The 15,494-nt window shown below is 51.6% G+C and overlaps 1 protein-coding gene across 2 annotated transcripts; it reads right to left on the bottom strand.

Moving 5' to 3' along the window:
- Nucleotides 1-3,669: 3,669 nt before the first annotated feature.
- Nucleotides 3,670-12,319, bottom strand: bpnt1 (bisphosphate nucleotidase 1). Of its 2 annotated transcripts, XM_039749575.1 has the most exons (9): nt 12,203-12,319; nt 10,270-10,419; nt 10,083-10,187; nt 9,142-9,249; nt 8,456-8,504; nt 5,839-5,930; nt 4,248-4,445; nt 4,052-4,157; nt 3,670-3,958 (listed from the first exon to the last, which is right to left on the bottom strand). In XM_039749575.1, the coding sequence occupies exons 2-9, from the start codon at nt 10,387-10,389 to the stop codon at nt 3,807-3,809; spliced, it is 930 nt and encodes a 309-aa protein (XP_039605509.1). In that variant the 5' UTR covers nt 10,390-10,419; nt 12,203-12,319; the 3' UTR covers nt 3,670-3,806. The 2 variants fall into 2 exon arrangements, with proteins under 2 accessions (XP_039605509.1, XP_039605510.1); XM_039749576.1 differs by lacking the exon at nt 9,142-9,249.
- Between the last annotated feature and the right edge of the window lie 3,175 nt (nt 12,320-15,494).

Here is a 15,494-nt window from a genome sequence, read left to right as displayed (position 1 = left end):
GAAAGAGACAACTGTGGAATGAAGATGGGTGCCTACCGGTACACAGAGTGGATGGGCACAGAAAGCAAAGAAGGTGGGCAACAGGCCCGGGCATTGAGTATCAGCCTGGTGAGAGAGCCCCCAACCAAAGGGGGTTTATTCCTGGTAGGACTGGGGGTCTCTGCTTGTCAGGAGGCAGCTGGTCAAGCAGGGTCAGCTGAGAGTCCTGCAGTCCGATTGCCCAAGTGGGCACATCCAGGGGTACTCATTAAGTACTAAGATGGCATCTTCTCTGCCCTTCCTCCTGTTCTTGGTTTCCTTCTCCCAGAAGCCCACTTGGAATCTTCTGAATGTTTTCAATTGGACGATTTTTGGACCCCCACCCACTACGGTGCCCTGCTGCTCCTCGGCTTTGCATATTTGAGGTCTCCACACCATCATGGACCCCCCACCCATCTGGGCTTGGTGTCATTGGTCCATAAAGCTCCCGTCAGATTCGTGGATGGGACGTCGGACATCTTGAACCCCTCGTGCCAGTTCGAAGCCCTTTGGGTGTTTGCCGTTTGTTTGACTCTCTTCTTGGCACCATATCCTGCGTATTCCTTGAGTGCCCAACTGGGGAGGCCCTCCACAATGGGCACCTTCTAACCTGGTGGTCTCCAACAGTCCATCATGAAGCATTAAAGCTGTCCCTCATTGGTTCATTTGTGTCATGTGACTCCTGGCCATTCACCGCAGGTCCGGTGCCAGTGGCTGTGAATCGTTCAGACTGCAAGTCACTGACTGGCATTTTTTGTTTGAACCTGTGCTACCCCAACGTGCCTTCATGGCCCACTGTGTGGCTGTGATGCCACTCTGAAAGTCCGAGTCAGGTTTAAACAAAGATGGCTGTGCTGCAGTGCCAAGGAGGACGGTGCCAGTTAAGCTGATGTTAACGTTTGAACACTTGCCAGGATGTTCTGGATGGCGCCTCCTCGGTGTCACCTGTGGGAGCCTCAAAGTGACAGCATTGGACATGTCTGACCTTGGGGGTGCCAAGCCGTTACTGCAGGTCTTGTGTCCTAACACAGAACAAGTGCTGCCACCTCATGCCATGGCATCCCCACCAACAGCCTTTGCACATCTGGTAAGCCCAGCCTGTGTTTTTCCATTGCTCTGTAATGAACGCGTCAGTCTTCTGTGTGCCCATTGGGGGGGCTTTGGGGGACTCACCGGTGCTGCACTTTGTCACAAACCTGGACCTCGTGACCCTGTGGGAGTGCCTCTTAGCTCCGCCCTTCTCTGGGTCATATGACATGGCACTCTCAGCTCTGACCTGGTGGCACCTGCCCTCAAATGGGAATTTGTGTTTGTTTACACACGTGGACAAAATTGTTGGTACCCTTCAGTCAATGAAAGAAAAACTCAAAATAGTCACAGAAATAACTTTAATCTGACAAAAGTAATAATAAATAAAAATTCTATGAAATTTAACCAATGAAAGTCAGACATTGATTTTCAACCATGCTTCAACAGAATTATTTAAAAAAATAAACTCATGAAACAGGCCTGGACAAAAATGATGGTACCCCTAACTTAATATTTTGTTGCACAACCTTTTGAGGCAATCACTGCAATCAAACGATTCCTGTAACTGTCAATGAGACTTCTGCACTTCTCAGCAGGTATTTTGGCCCACTCCTCATGAGCAAACTGCTCCAGTTGTCTCAGGTTTGAAGGGTGCCTTTTCCAGACGGCATGTTTCAGCTCTTTCCAAAGATGCTCAATAGGATTGAGGTCAGGGCTCATAGAAGGCCACTTTAGAATAGTCCAATGTTTTCCTCTTAGCCATTCTTGGGTGTTTTTAGCTGTGTGTTTTGGCTCATTGTCCTGTTGCAAGACCCATGACCTGCGACTGAGACCAAGCTTTCTGACACTGGCCAGCACATTTCTCTCTAGAATCCCTTGATAGTCTTGAGATTTCATTGTACCCTGCACAGATTCAAGACACCCTGTGCCAGATGCAGCAAAGCAGCCCCAGAACATAACAGAGCCTCCTCCATGTTTCACAGAAGGGACAGTGTTCTTTTCTTGATATGCTTCATTTTTCCGTCTGTGAACATAGAGCTGATGTGCCTTGGCAAAAAGTTCAATTTTTGTCTCATCTGTCCATAGGACATTCTCCCAGAATCTTTGTGGCTTGTCCACATGTAGTTTGGCAAATTCCAGTCTGGCTTTTTTATGATTTGTTTTCAACAATGGTGTCCTCCTTGGTCGTCTCCCATGAAGTCCACTTTGGCTCAAACAACGACGGATGGTGCGATCTGACACTGATGTTCCTTGAGCTTGAAGTTCACCTTGGATCTCTTTAGAAGTTTTTCTGGGCTCTTTTGTTACCATTCGTATTATCCGTCTCTTTGATTTGTCATCAATTTTCCTCCTGCGGCCACGTCCAGGGAGGTTGGCTACAGTCCCATGGATCTTAAATTTCTGAATAATATGTGCAACTGTAGTCACAGGAACATCAAGCTGCTTCGAGATGGTCTTATAGCCTTTACCTTTGACATGCTTGTCTATAATTTTCTTTCTAATCTCCTGAGACAACTCTTTCCTTCGCTTCCTCTGGTCCATGTTGAGTGTGGTACACACCATGTCACCAAACAACACAGTGACTACCTGGAGCCCTATATATAGGTCCACTGACTGATTACAAGATTGTAGACACCTGTGATGCTAATTAGTGGACACACCTTGGATTAACATGTCCCTTTGGTCACATTATTTTCAGTCTTTTCTAGGGGTACCATCATTTTTGTCCAGGCCTGTTTCATGAGTTTATTTTTTATTAATTCTGTTGAAGCATGGTTGAAAAGCAATGTCTGACTTTTATTAGTTAAATTTCATAGAATTTTTATTTATTATTACTTTTGTCAGATTAAAGTTATTTCTGTGACCATTGTGAGTTTTTCTTTCATTGACTGAAGGGTACCAACAATTTTGTCCACGTGTGTATGTGCCCACGGTGTGAGATGAGCTGATGCCAGGCAAATGCCCATGTGGTGGGCACAGCCAGCAACACACAGATTAGTGCCTTACAGTGAAGGACTTGCAAGAAGCTCCTCATGCTCCTGTTCTCCACTCCAGTCATGGGCATTTGGTATCTGACACCCAGGCGGGCAACTGCAAAAGTTGGCATGAAGTGAAGACCAGACCAGACCAGACCAGCATGGCGTTTGGCGAGTTTCATTGTCTTTAGAGCAGGCTGAGGAGCGCAAAGTGAACTGCCCTCCATAAACTCGTTTATAGTATCTCACCCACTGCGCCCCCCCAACCCGTGCTGCCCATCATGAGGAAGTCTAGCGGTAAAGCAGTGGTCCCTGTTGGTGATGGGCATTATTCACGTTTTCTAGGCTTCTCTACCTGCAGTTGTTCACATCTTCATCTGTCATACGAGCTGCAGCAGCCATGTTGGCATCTTCTCAAAGACCCCCCACCCCAATCCGTCTATTTCAGGAGACGGACGCAAGACAAGGGACCCCCTTTGTATGGTGCCCTCCGGCCAGAGACCACCTAAACGACAGAGGAATGCCCTCTGTATGCCAGGGTGGCCGTCCGCAGTGAGGAGGCCTGGAGTGTGGGTGCCAAGCGCTTGTTTTGTTTCAGTTCTACGGGTGTCTGCCAACTAAGCAAGAAGAGCCCACCAAGTCGACGGCCACTTAACCAGTTAAAGGATTGGGTCCTTTATTGCAATTGGCATCGAGACAGCAGGGTAAGCACAGGGGCCCCACGCGTGCCCCCAACTCTTCACAAATCCTGTCATCCGGCGAGCCCACCTCTCGTATCCAACATCAGGCGGTCAACAGAGCAAGCTTGACGCTCGCAGGCACACGGCTGGCATAATAGTCAAAGTCCCTGAGCGTCGCCAGCACGCCAGCGGCGTTCATGTGCTGCACGTCTCGGTGGTAGGTGTAGCTGTTGCCGTGAACGTCGGCGAGTTTACCTGAATGGTGACAAACAAGACAATCCTTGAAGCCATCGAGGAAGACGAAGGTGAGACCCGTTAAAATGGATGACTTAAAATGGCAACTCTCACCTCCGACCGCGTGCAGGATGGCTTCGGGGGCACACGTGTCCCACTTCTTGCACCCAGGACTGGCAAAGACATAGGCGGAGGCCTTGCCTTCAATGAGCTGAATGATCTGAAGGGGGCACAAGAATTGATACAATACAGTTTGTGCCCCACTCCGAGTGCCCGTTAGACTCGTGGGGGGCTCGCACTGCCCACTCACCTTATTTCCAGCTCCCCCCACACGAATCACCTTGTGTGGCCGCATGGCGTCGACGCAGTCCGTCACCAGCTTGTTGCTGTGGGAGCGGGTTGTGGTGACGATGTGCTGGCCAGCTGGCACCTCACGCAGATCAAACCCAAAGGCTCCCAGGCCCAGCACGCCCCAGATGGTCCTGCCAAGGACGGCGCCAGGCCCCATCTGCAAAGACACCGACACAATTAGGACGTGAAAGACGTCAAGCGGCCCCCAACTGCTAAACCTAAACTCTCGTGTGACACGGGCTCAGTCGCCACGAGGGGGCAGTGCTGCCCCCGCCAGCCAGAGGATTTCTAGAGGGCACCTCAAGACTCTCAGTAACGACGGTGGAGATAAGTGCCCAGAAACAAGAGAGAACGCCCTCAAAGCTGCCAGGGGGGGCAGCAGCAGGCACAAGGCAGGAACCATCCCACTGTAAGGTCCACCTGCACAGGGCAAATCAGTCCCACCCGGGCACTGTCAAGAATGTGGGAGTAAATACGTGCCAATGATGGCTCACTGGGTGGCGCGGCTGCCTCTGCCCTCCTGGGTTTGTGTGCACACACGCGGCCCCTGAACGCCCTCAGCTGGGTTCCTGCTTTGTTGGCACAAGGCTGGCAGCCCGTGCCATAAATACCCCCACTGGAGTGCCAGCACACTACAGAATGTGATTAGGATACGTGCCAACCTCCACATCCAACAAAGCCCAGGCCACCCTGTACCCAGACACGCGTCACCCAGAGCAGCCACTCTTCATGACAAGTGAGTGACGATTCACGTTAAAGTCCCCCTGCCGACTGCTGGGAGTTGAAGTCCTCTCAGTCACATGGCCACAGGGGGTGTCACCTTGTGTCAAATGACAAACAGAAATGCCACCATCTGAGATGTCACCCAGACCAACAACAAATGCAAACTGGGAGCGAGACCACCATCCTCTTCATCATCATCATCACTAAGGTGATGACACAAGTGGCAGGCCATTAAAGCACAAGTCTCCACCCACCCTGCTGCCACTCAAGCGCCGGACTCTGCCATGTTGGCCTGCTGGTTGCTTTTTTTTACCCCGCCATTCTAAAACATTTTTAAGATGAGTGCCCAGGGCCCTCACACCCTGTGGGTGACCTTAACCGGCGGACCACTCCAAGGAAGGACAGGGTAAAAATGCCACAACAGACCAAACAATGCCCATCAAAGCTAATGTGGCGGGTGCAGGACAGGCCAACCCAGAGGCACACCTATTAAGATGGGCACAGAGAAGGCACTGCAGAAAACCACCTGCTGGCACAACCACCTCACTGCTCACCCCCAGAGCCATAAATCAATAAAGAGAAACACAAACACCAAAATGTCACCATAATCACGGTAGGAGAGATCTGACGAGTGCCCGCCGCTGAATTACTTCAAGTGACATGTTCTGAAATTGTCACCAACGCCCTGCCTGAGGTCACAGTGGCCGTGTCTTTCGTCTGTTGCTTGATGCCATGTGTGGCTGACGTGTCCCTTGTGTCACTCGCAGCAGGCTGCCACAGTCTTAGCGGTTTAGTGACACGGCCAGTGACAACGAGGGGGGGCTCACCTCGTAATTGTAGAAGGGCTGGTTGATGACGCCGCCGATTGCTCTTCCTTCATAGGCCACGCCGATGAGCACCGTCACGTGGTCCAGCAGGCCTGCAAGTCAAGAAGCATCTCGTTGGTCACCTGCTCAACTATTAGCCCTGTGGACCCTAAAGTGGCAGCGATGCCCACCAGTCCGCACGTTGACGAGCTCTCCAGCATTCTGAGGGCGGCCTCAACTATTTAGGGACACCGTGGCATTAACAGACTGGACCAACGCAAGTTCATACCGATGGCCGCTGGGCAGGTGAGGGGGCTGGACTGCACTTCTGGGGTCGTGTGCCCTGAGCACCGCTGCCAAACACACATGGGTATGGCACGTGGCACCAGCAGAGCTCAAGCCCTGGTCCGCTTCAGCCACTCACTCCTTACAGGACGGCAGCGCAACTCGACACAAACTGAAGGCCACGCCGGCTAAGGTGGTCAAACATGCATTCTATCGGGGGGCCTCCACGACCCCCAACGATGACCCCAATGGCCGTGCGAGTCCCACCTCCTTGTGTCTTTGGACAGCTCTGCTTAGACCAATCAGCACGGGCCCGTCAGCCCCACGCCGGGGCAGGAGGTGACACAACTGTGACGAGAAAAGACCACTCAGCCCAACATGCTCGTCCAAAATAACGCTGGGACTTGAAGGTCCCCAAGTCCTGCTGGGGGTCTACCATTATGTGTGCCCGCCGTCCTCACTGAGCTCATTTTAAAGTCACAGAGTCGATCCTCCTGGCAAGCTTCCTTCATCAGTCAGGCTGCTCTTCATCACCCTTCAACTCCCTCAGCGAGCCATCCAGGTGAGGCTCACAAGGGTGACCTCCACGGGCATCACGGCGCTAGACGGCCCAAGACCCCAACGGCTTGTTGATCATAATCTATACCCAGATGAAGCGCCAAGCCCACCAGGACCCTTGGATGTCCACCTCTGGCATGTCGTCTTCTACCCCGTAACACTTAACTTACCAAACTCTGCCCACTGCTCTGTGCCAGCCAGTTCCCTCAGTAAGAATTTCACCAACTCTATGATTCTTATCAGTATTCATACAGGAATGGGCAGGTTAAGGAGCAGACCCCCAGCACTGACCCCACTTCTAACATTACCAACTTCGGTGCCCACCTGCAGACTGTGCCTTGAATTCCCACCCCGCGAGGCCCTTGGCAAGTCATCTCCTGTGCAGCCCTCAGCTTAATTTCATTATTTAGAGAGAGATTACAGTTTCACTGCCCTGCATGTGCCATCTGAGCTGGTGTGGTGGAGTATCTGCTAACGCTCCTCATCTTGACGTGTGCCACTTGATCTTTTCTTTACTAATAACTTTACCTGTGGTGTACCTGTAGGTTCTTGGATCAGCCCAATCCCCCATTTTACATAAGGTAATACAGTATTTGCTGTCTTCCAGACTTTAGAAACGTCCCCAATGCTCAGCAACGTTACAGAAATGTGTGCCAGGGTTGCCATCTGCCACCACTAAACCTCCTTCAGCCCTCTGTGACAAATGTGATCTCGTCCTGGCGACACGTTTGTTTGATTTCAGCCTCTTCCGGTTCAGCAGCTCTTCAATTCCCAGACTCCTTAGTAGCCCCTGCTGCAGTGGGGACGTTAATGTCATTGCCATTTGTGACGTCACGGTCTGCATGTCCTGTCTTTACTAACGCCACCGGGTCTCCTAACTGCGAGGCAGCAGCGCTACCCACTGTGCCACCATGCCGTCCTCAAAGAGGCCCTTCCGCTCGTATTCATTCGGCCTTTGCAGCGTTAGTTCTCGGCCGCCGTTGCTCTCTTCTGCCACCCTGTGGTCTGCACTGGAATTTATAATTACAGTATTAGTCTTACACACTTGGTCCGTTTCTTTTTTTACTTCCTTGTTTATCCACCTCGGAGTTTTCTTTTAATTCTAATTGCTTCTAAATTCTGTGATGAACGTGTCCGGTCTTACATGTATAACACTTTACATTCTGCCCACATCTCATTTAAAAGCAGAATGCGCTTTGCCAACGTGGGGTAGAATCCTAGGCCTCGAGAAAAGTCGCCAAGAACGCTTCATTTAGCTGTAGTCCACTAGAGGGCAGCAAAGACGGCACTTGCAGCATGACGCCGTTTCGCGAGTTGTTGACGCCTGTCACTTGAGGGTTTGGAGCTGTCAGAAGAAGGTGACAACATGAGGGCTCGACACGTAGGACATGCTGGGGGACTTGGCAATGCAAGCCACGGGCTGCTTCGAATGTCACATACTTTGAAATTGTCACATACAGGGAGTTGCCACAATTTCGGTAGAATTTTTAAACCTTCCTGAAAAAAGGGGTGTCACCCCGTAAAATTCAGCCTACAGTAATGACAAAAATCAGTTTCAAGAGTTAAAATGTCATTGTCAGGAGTTGGTGGCTCTGGGCACAAGGATGTCAATCAAAAATTCAAAGGGGCTCAGTGAGTCAAAGTGTACTTTGCTTGTGACTGTTGAAGGGGTCTCATTGATAAAGATGAACTTCTCCCTCACACATACACCTTCCCCAGCTGGCAGTCACCAGCCAACGGTGCCATGGTGACCGGCCTCTTCCCAACACGTATCCCAGAATGAAAGAAGCCTCACCTTCCGTGTATTCTTTAGTGCCATCCAAGGGGTCCACCCAAACCACCAGCTTGGAAAAAAAAAACAAAAAAACAAGCACATAAAAGTTACGATGACTGCCCGTGTGCCCTTTGTCATCTCACCAACTTTTGCCCATTAGCCACCAAGCTGAACCCCCTCAAAGCTCAACACAGACTTTCTGGGTCCGTCTGGTAAATTCAGTACTGCGCCCGTTTGAGGGGCACATCGGGACACGAAATCTCACGGATCAGTGTGACACGTGTCAGCATGGCACACTGGGCACTAGTCTTGTGAGAGGACAGGCGGCTCTCGTCATCGTCTCCCTCCTTTACTGGAAGATGATTTGGGGCTCAGGATGGAAACACAAACTAACAAATCAAACTGCTGCCGAGTTTCCCGTGAAGGAATGCGGAATCCCCGATTGATGCCTTTTAGGAGAGGGTGGTGCCAAGAACGTGAGAAGTGCTGCCCTCGCCTTCCAGGGCCTGTGCTGCCACTAGCAGGACAAGAACACCCGAGCTCACTCAGGAATGTGACATACCAGATGATCGTAAAACCAAATAACATTTAACAGAGAGAGCGATGGCACCACACGGACTGCTAAACTGAAAAGCTCAGACCTCCAAAACCTCGCTAGCCACGCACCCACCACCATAAGCGGCTCGTCAGGGACGGCCCACTCTGACCTCCTCCTCGCGGGCACTGCTGTACTCGGGCGGACAGGGCTGTGCCAGGACCTCCTCCGAGTGGCGACTTTCAATGAGCTCCTCTTCCACCTCCTGGGACGGCAGATCCTGTGGAGACAATCGGAGGAGTTACTGGCATAATGACGGGTCACACGGAGCCCCCCTCTCGTGGCAGTCTGAAGCCCAGCCCGACTTACCATACATAATGCCAAAGCCACCGTTAATGGATCAGATTCAATGTCTGCACGTGCTGCCAACATAGGGCCAGGCTACCCAGGCGCATGGACTGGCAGCACTACCCACAATGGGGTGCCGTTAGAATGTCCGTGTGGGGATTTTTACAGGCACAAAAGCCAAGGAATTGTTAAAAGGCCAGAAGAAGCCTCAGGACTTCCTGCCAGCTTGGACCTCCAAAATGCGAACGTCTCAAACCACCTCAGCTGCAGGAGCACAGGAGGCGCCCACTCCGGCCCTCAAACCAGAAACAAGTGACTGACCCATTGGGGTATCAAACACCAAAAATCCAGAAGACCACCATGAACTATTAAAAAGCCTGGTGCCCCAGCAGCCAATTACAACCCACCTACTCGGCGCACACCTCAGTGGAGCCCAGCGTCACCTCCACTCCCAGCCAGCAGTCTCCCCTACGTCAGAGGGTGGTCCCATTGCCTTTGGTCCACACAGCACCCCCGACACGTCACTCCACGTCACTCACAGCTCATATAACCGGAGACAAAGCTACGTTTGTGACGCTGGCGACGCTTACCGGATCCAAACCACTGACTCTACTTAGTCAATGAGGTGAACACAGGCCACAAGTCCCAGTTGGGCAACTGCACGGCAGTGACTGGGGCCTCTCACGAGTGCCAATCACAACGCCAGCGCTAGCTAGGTGGCACACGTGTGGCGAAGTCGTGCCACGCAGCAGACGACGGCTTTACCTCCTCCCCGATGATGGTGATTCGAGGGAACTTGCGGGCCAGGGAGGCGCAGATACTTTGCTGGGCCAGTCGGTCAGCTTTGGTTTGCAGGTCATTCGCTCCAGTCTGCCAAAGAGAAGTTTGGAAAAGTTTACTCAGAGTCTGTGACACAAGTCACAACCACGGGAGAGCTAAAGACGTGGCTCACCTTAGCGACAACGTCCAGGTCACCAGCCTTCAGGACGCTTCTCACAACGTCACCGGCCTTCTCTGCCACCGAGAACGCAGACGCCATGAGCCTCATCAAGACTGCTGGACTGGACGACATCTCTGCGGGACTGAAGGTGCCACAGCAGCTCTGGTCAGACCAAGAAGAAGAAGAAGAGATGGAGCATTGCACATCATTCCTGCCGAAGGAGACTGAAGATAGGACTCGTCTGTGCCAACGCCCTGGCCTAAATCACATCCCGTTACCGACGTCAAATTCCGCTCTCACCGTAGCGGTTAACATTTCACTCTTCACTTTGACCAAACTAACTAAGCTACTCAACTGAAGGTTTGGTCAGATTTTGTCATGCTGGCCCACCTTCTGCTCTCTTCTTCAAAACGTGGCCACCTGCTCCCTCAGACTTTTCATTTCTGCAGCTCCCAGTGGTCTCTCGTACCGAGATGTCAGTGAGACCACCAGACTGGACAAGGGTGCAGATTACAGCTGACTCGATATCGCTAAGCGCCATTGGCACCATTCCTTGTACCTTCAGCCTGTAACAGTGTCCCTAACATTCTTAGCGTCTGACACAACTGCCCTTATTCTTGTCACTTGACGTCACTGCACTTTATTGTACGCTGCCACACTGACCAGGACTAACCAGCTCTCATGACAGGAATGCTTACATTTTGACAATGAATGGATGAAGCTGCCCGACAGGCCCAGAGTCCCGGGTTCAACACCTGCCCGGAGGCTGCCACTGCTCTCCTGGGTCTCTGGGTGGGTTTCTTCTACAGGCCCTTTGGCTTTCATCTCTTATCTCTGTCACGTGTGTCAGCCTGCCTGGGTTTCAAGGTTGCCTCAGTAACTGTGTGAGAGCGAACGGGCCCTGCAATGGTCTGGTGTCCCATAGGAGACAGGATCCTCCTAGTCAGAAATTGTTTTAGTGACCCTGAACTGCATAACTGGGTTATAAAATCAATGAATGAATGTCGCCAGTCTGATCAGGTAATGCACGCTTGTGGCTGTTGGTGCCAGTTGTTAGCTGCACTACATATAGATGACTTGGCACATTTCAGAGTGCCCTGTGGTCAAGCATACCCTGACTGTTGGCTTCGTGTCTGAAGGCTCACAAATGTCCGACACAAGTCTAGGAGGAGTCCAACGCCTATGAAGGTTAATGTTCAGCTCTGCCACTTAAGGCCGTGCCAGCGTGCTAAAGGATGCCAATAAAGCGAACGCTAATAAACCTGTGAATGCAGCGCTGGGGTCACGGAGGTTAAGGGTTCATGAGGCACAAACACGAACACAGGCCTCACTCGACTTCCACTTTTACTAAAGCATTTCACTCGATGTCTGCGCCGCCTTTCACACTCCAAAGACGACACTTTTCTAAAGAATGAACGGCCAGACCGTCGCCGTGGGTCCCGGGGGGCCTCCGTTTTCCTATGCGCCCGACTACAGTTTCGTGATTCAACAACGTAAAGCATATCCATCGATCTATCCATCTTCTAAACGCTAAACGAATTCAAAGTCAGGTTAAAAGAACATCCGTAGCCCGGCTCGAACATCGGAAGGTGGCAGTCCGCCTCGCCCACCCTACATAAAGCCACGAACTGATGTACTTTGCCCCCGCGGCATTCTCGCCATTCCGTACGCGGTCTCTCGACCCATTGGCAGCCTCATCAGTTCACCGTCACCGCAGATGTCCGCCTCGATAATGAAGTTCACTACGCTTTCGCATCCATAACTGCTCTCTGCTGATCGGGAAGGCGTCCATCGAGACCATACATGAGCGGTGTCAGCCATCAGTGCAATCACCCCGGCAGAGCCACGAACTGGGGCACCAAGGCTAGCGAGCAACCGGCCTCCTCAAACCGAAAACAAATGCCGGTCAGTACCTGACAACGAAGCCATTCGCAAGCGCACTCACCTCGGCAGTAGATAAGCACTCACAGGGAACGAGAAGCAGGCGAGCGTTTGGGCGGGAGGACGTCTGCCTCAACACAAGCAATGCGAGAGCTGTGACGTCGTGGCGCAGGATTGGTTCATTCCAATTAGCTCGTCCTATAACTTTTCATAATCGGATTGAGGCGGGACGGGAAGTGAGTGATATTACCCAATGGGATGAGAAAGGTGGTCTTAATATAACAGCACCTTCGACGCGCAAGCGCGTCCTCGGTTTTATTACAAATTATTTCGCGTGAATGATTACACTTGGGAGGTGTATCCGAGTCGGAGGTGGGCATTTGGTCGTAAGGTGATGCATTCATGATAAAAATATAAATAAAGGAAAAAAGCAATTACGTGAGGTCCGTAAGTGGTCGTGTTGTGGTCCGAAACACCTTGACGCGGCTTCGGATTACGAGATGAGTCGAAGGGAAGGCGTGTAGCAAGCGCGGCACCCCAGCACAGGAGCTGCGGTGTGACGAGGATACTGAACGGAGGTCGGCTGCGCCCTCCGTCCGTCTGCCAGCAAGAACCTGCCACGGTACAGGTCTGGTGACCGCGAAGGGGCCGTTCATAAAATCGAGTTTGGATGACCCCGGTCATGTCAGTTGAAGACCCCAGAACTCTCGGAAGTGTCTGATGAACAGCATCACCTTCCATGATTAGGGAGTGCTGTGACACATGCGTTAGCCGTTCGTGATGTGTATATGTGGGTGGGCAAAACAAATGGAGTCGGGCACAGTGCGGGCACCGATTACGAAATGGGCTGGCTGCAGGAGACGTCTCTGAAAATGTTGGGGCAGGGAGGCCTGGTTCGTTGGGGGTCCGAGTTGTGTTCGTCAGAATTCCAACCTGCACGTTTCTGTCTTTATATCGCACATGAAAACGGGCGCCAGTGTCAACGGGGCATTTACGCCATCTTAGGACATTAAAACCAGAAAGACTGTGGCGACGACCTCCGTGACTTTTAAATAAATAACTTTTTAAGTTTCACAACCCTTTACGTTTTTTCCTTTTTCGTTATTAATCTGCAGATTTGCAATAACGAGATGCAAAGTGACTTGGGGTCTTAAACTGGGGTCCACCATTTTTTTTTTTTTTTCTGTAGCCCGTGTGTTAATTCAAAGCTAATTAAACCTGCTATTTAATGAGGCCTCTTCTCGGTGCTCTCATTCTGGCCAAGCAGACATTTCCAAAAGTGATTGTTTGCTGGGGGTGCCGTCACCATGCCATGTCTTTGGTCCCTCACCAGGTTAACATTTCTTAGTTCTTCCATTTTCTTTTTGTCCCAATATTTTATTGTGTTTAATGACGGACACCCGTCTTCACAAGCCGGCTGTCTGTTGGCTCGCACTGCGTCGTCGTCGTCGTCTTATCATTTGGATGCTTCAGTAATGATGGGCACTGACTGTTTAAAAGCAAATCTGTGACAAATAAGGCAGAAGCGGTCAGCTCTGTTGGCAGCGAGAGCTGCCGAATACCAAAGAAAGAAAACGATGGGTACTACCCACCTAACTAAGTGCTACATATCAGTATATAAGGATGGAAGGCACTCAAAGAATGAAAGTGTGGCTCTCTGGGATCAGGAGAGGTCCAACTGCAGCCTGCAGTGCCAGTCCTGCCCGCTGCTGCCCGTCGTCTTTATTTGAGTCGGCCAGCCCTCCCACAACCCTAAAATCTTGACCAGAGCGTCATCGGGCAGACCGTGTGATGTCACTGTCCTTTAATGCAAATGATAACCCCATGAATGGAGCAGAGCCTTGGAGGTCTTCAGCTGCACTCTGGGGGGTCTTGACCCTCGACGGGCATTTTGTGGTGGACGTCGTTGGTCTTGCGGGCTGCAGTTTCACTCTATTACCAGGATTTGAGGTTAACATCTGCGGTGCAGTGGAAAACCCCAACATGCCTTCATTCGGTGAAGTGCCATCATGAGGTCCTTAAAGGTGGGCTGTCAACTAGGAAATCTGATCAGCGCAGTAAAAATTCAACCAAGCAAGTGCAAAGAAAAGTGAGGGGGCAGCAGCGTATGTGGAAATGACAGACAGAAGACAAACGGAGACTCGCATCCACCGTATGAAGGCAAAAGTCACGGCGTGGGGTAGCGGGGGCCGCCGAGACTTGAGGGTACCGCTGTGCTCGATGGCGTGTCCCCTTTGGTGACAGGCATGAGGAACACGAAGCAGGCTGGCACATGGCGTGGTCAGTATGAGTGGCTACTGATCAAACTACATTCAGTCAGTGAATCCCGGACCACCACCGGGGTGTGGGGGACGTGCAGACATGAAGATGCCACTGAGCTCGCTGGCTCGGCCTCACATTGTGTTGATTCTGAAGTGCAAAACGGGAGTTGTGTCTGTCAGTCTGGGGGTCCCCTTTTGCAGTGGGCTGCTACAACAGTAAAAAAATGTGAGTGGGGTATCAGGACCCTCCACTCGGCGGCCACTTTATTAGGCACACCTGGCTAGTCCCAGGTTGGACCCCCTTTTCCCTTCAGCTCTGCCATTAATTCTTTGTGGCACAGATTCAGCAAGGCACTGGAAACATTCCTTAGGGATGCTGGTCCATCTTGACATGGCAGCACCACACACTTGGCGCCCAGTTTGTCGGCTGGACATCCATGATGTGAATCTCCCGCTCCACCGCATCCTAAAGGTGGTCTACAGGACTGATATCTGGTGACTGTGGAGGCCATTGGAGTCCACTGAACTCCTTGTGATGTTCTAAAAGCAGTTTGAGATGACGTGGCGCGTGAAGTAGCCATCAGAAGATGGGCACACTGTGGTCATAAAGGGATGGACATGTGCAGGTAGGCAGTGGCATTTAAATGATTGTCATTTGGTACTGGGGGCCCAAAGTGTGCCAAGTGTCCCCCACACCATCACCGCACCAGCACCAGCAGCCTGAACTGGCACTGACACAAGGCCCGATGGACCCCTGCTATCATGTTGTTGACCATCCAAATGTCACAGCAGAAACTGAGACTCGTCAGTCCAGGTGACGTTTTTCTGTTGTCCAGTTTTGCTGAGCCCCATGTGTGCCTTGTAGCCTCAGTGCCCTGTTGTTAGTTGACAGGGGTGTCACCTCTCCTGCTGCTGTAGCCCCCCATCTGCTTCAGGGTTTGACGTGTCGTGTGTTCAGAGCTGCTCTTCTGCACACCTGACTTGTAATGAGTGCTTATTTGAGTTCCTGTCACCTTTCTGTCACCTCAAACCTTCTCCTCTGTCCTCAACAAGGCACTGCCACCCACTGGACTCTTGGTAAGCCCTGGAGGTGGC

Source organism: Polypterus senegalus, chromosome 3 (genome assembly GCF_016835505.1).
Source record: "Polypterus senegalus isolate Bchr_013 chromosome 3, ASM1683550v1, whole genome shotgun sequence".
Classification (NCBI taxonomy): Eukaryota; Metazoa; Chordata; class Cladistia; order Polypteriformes; family Polypteridae; genus Polypterus; species Polypterus senegalus.
This window is presented reverse-complemented; position numbering and strand designations above follow the sequence as displayed.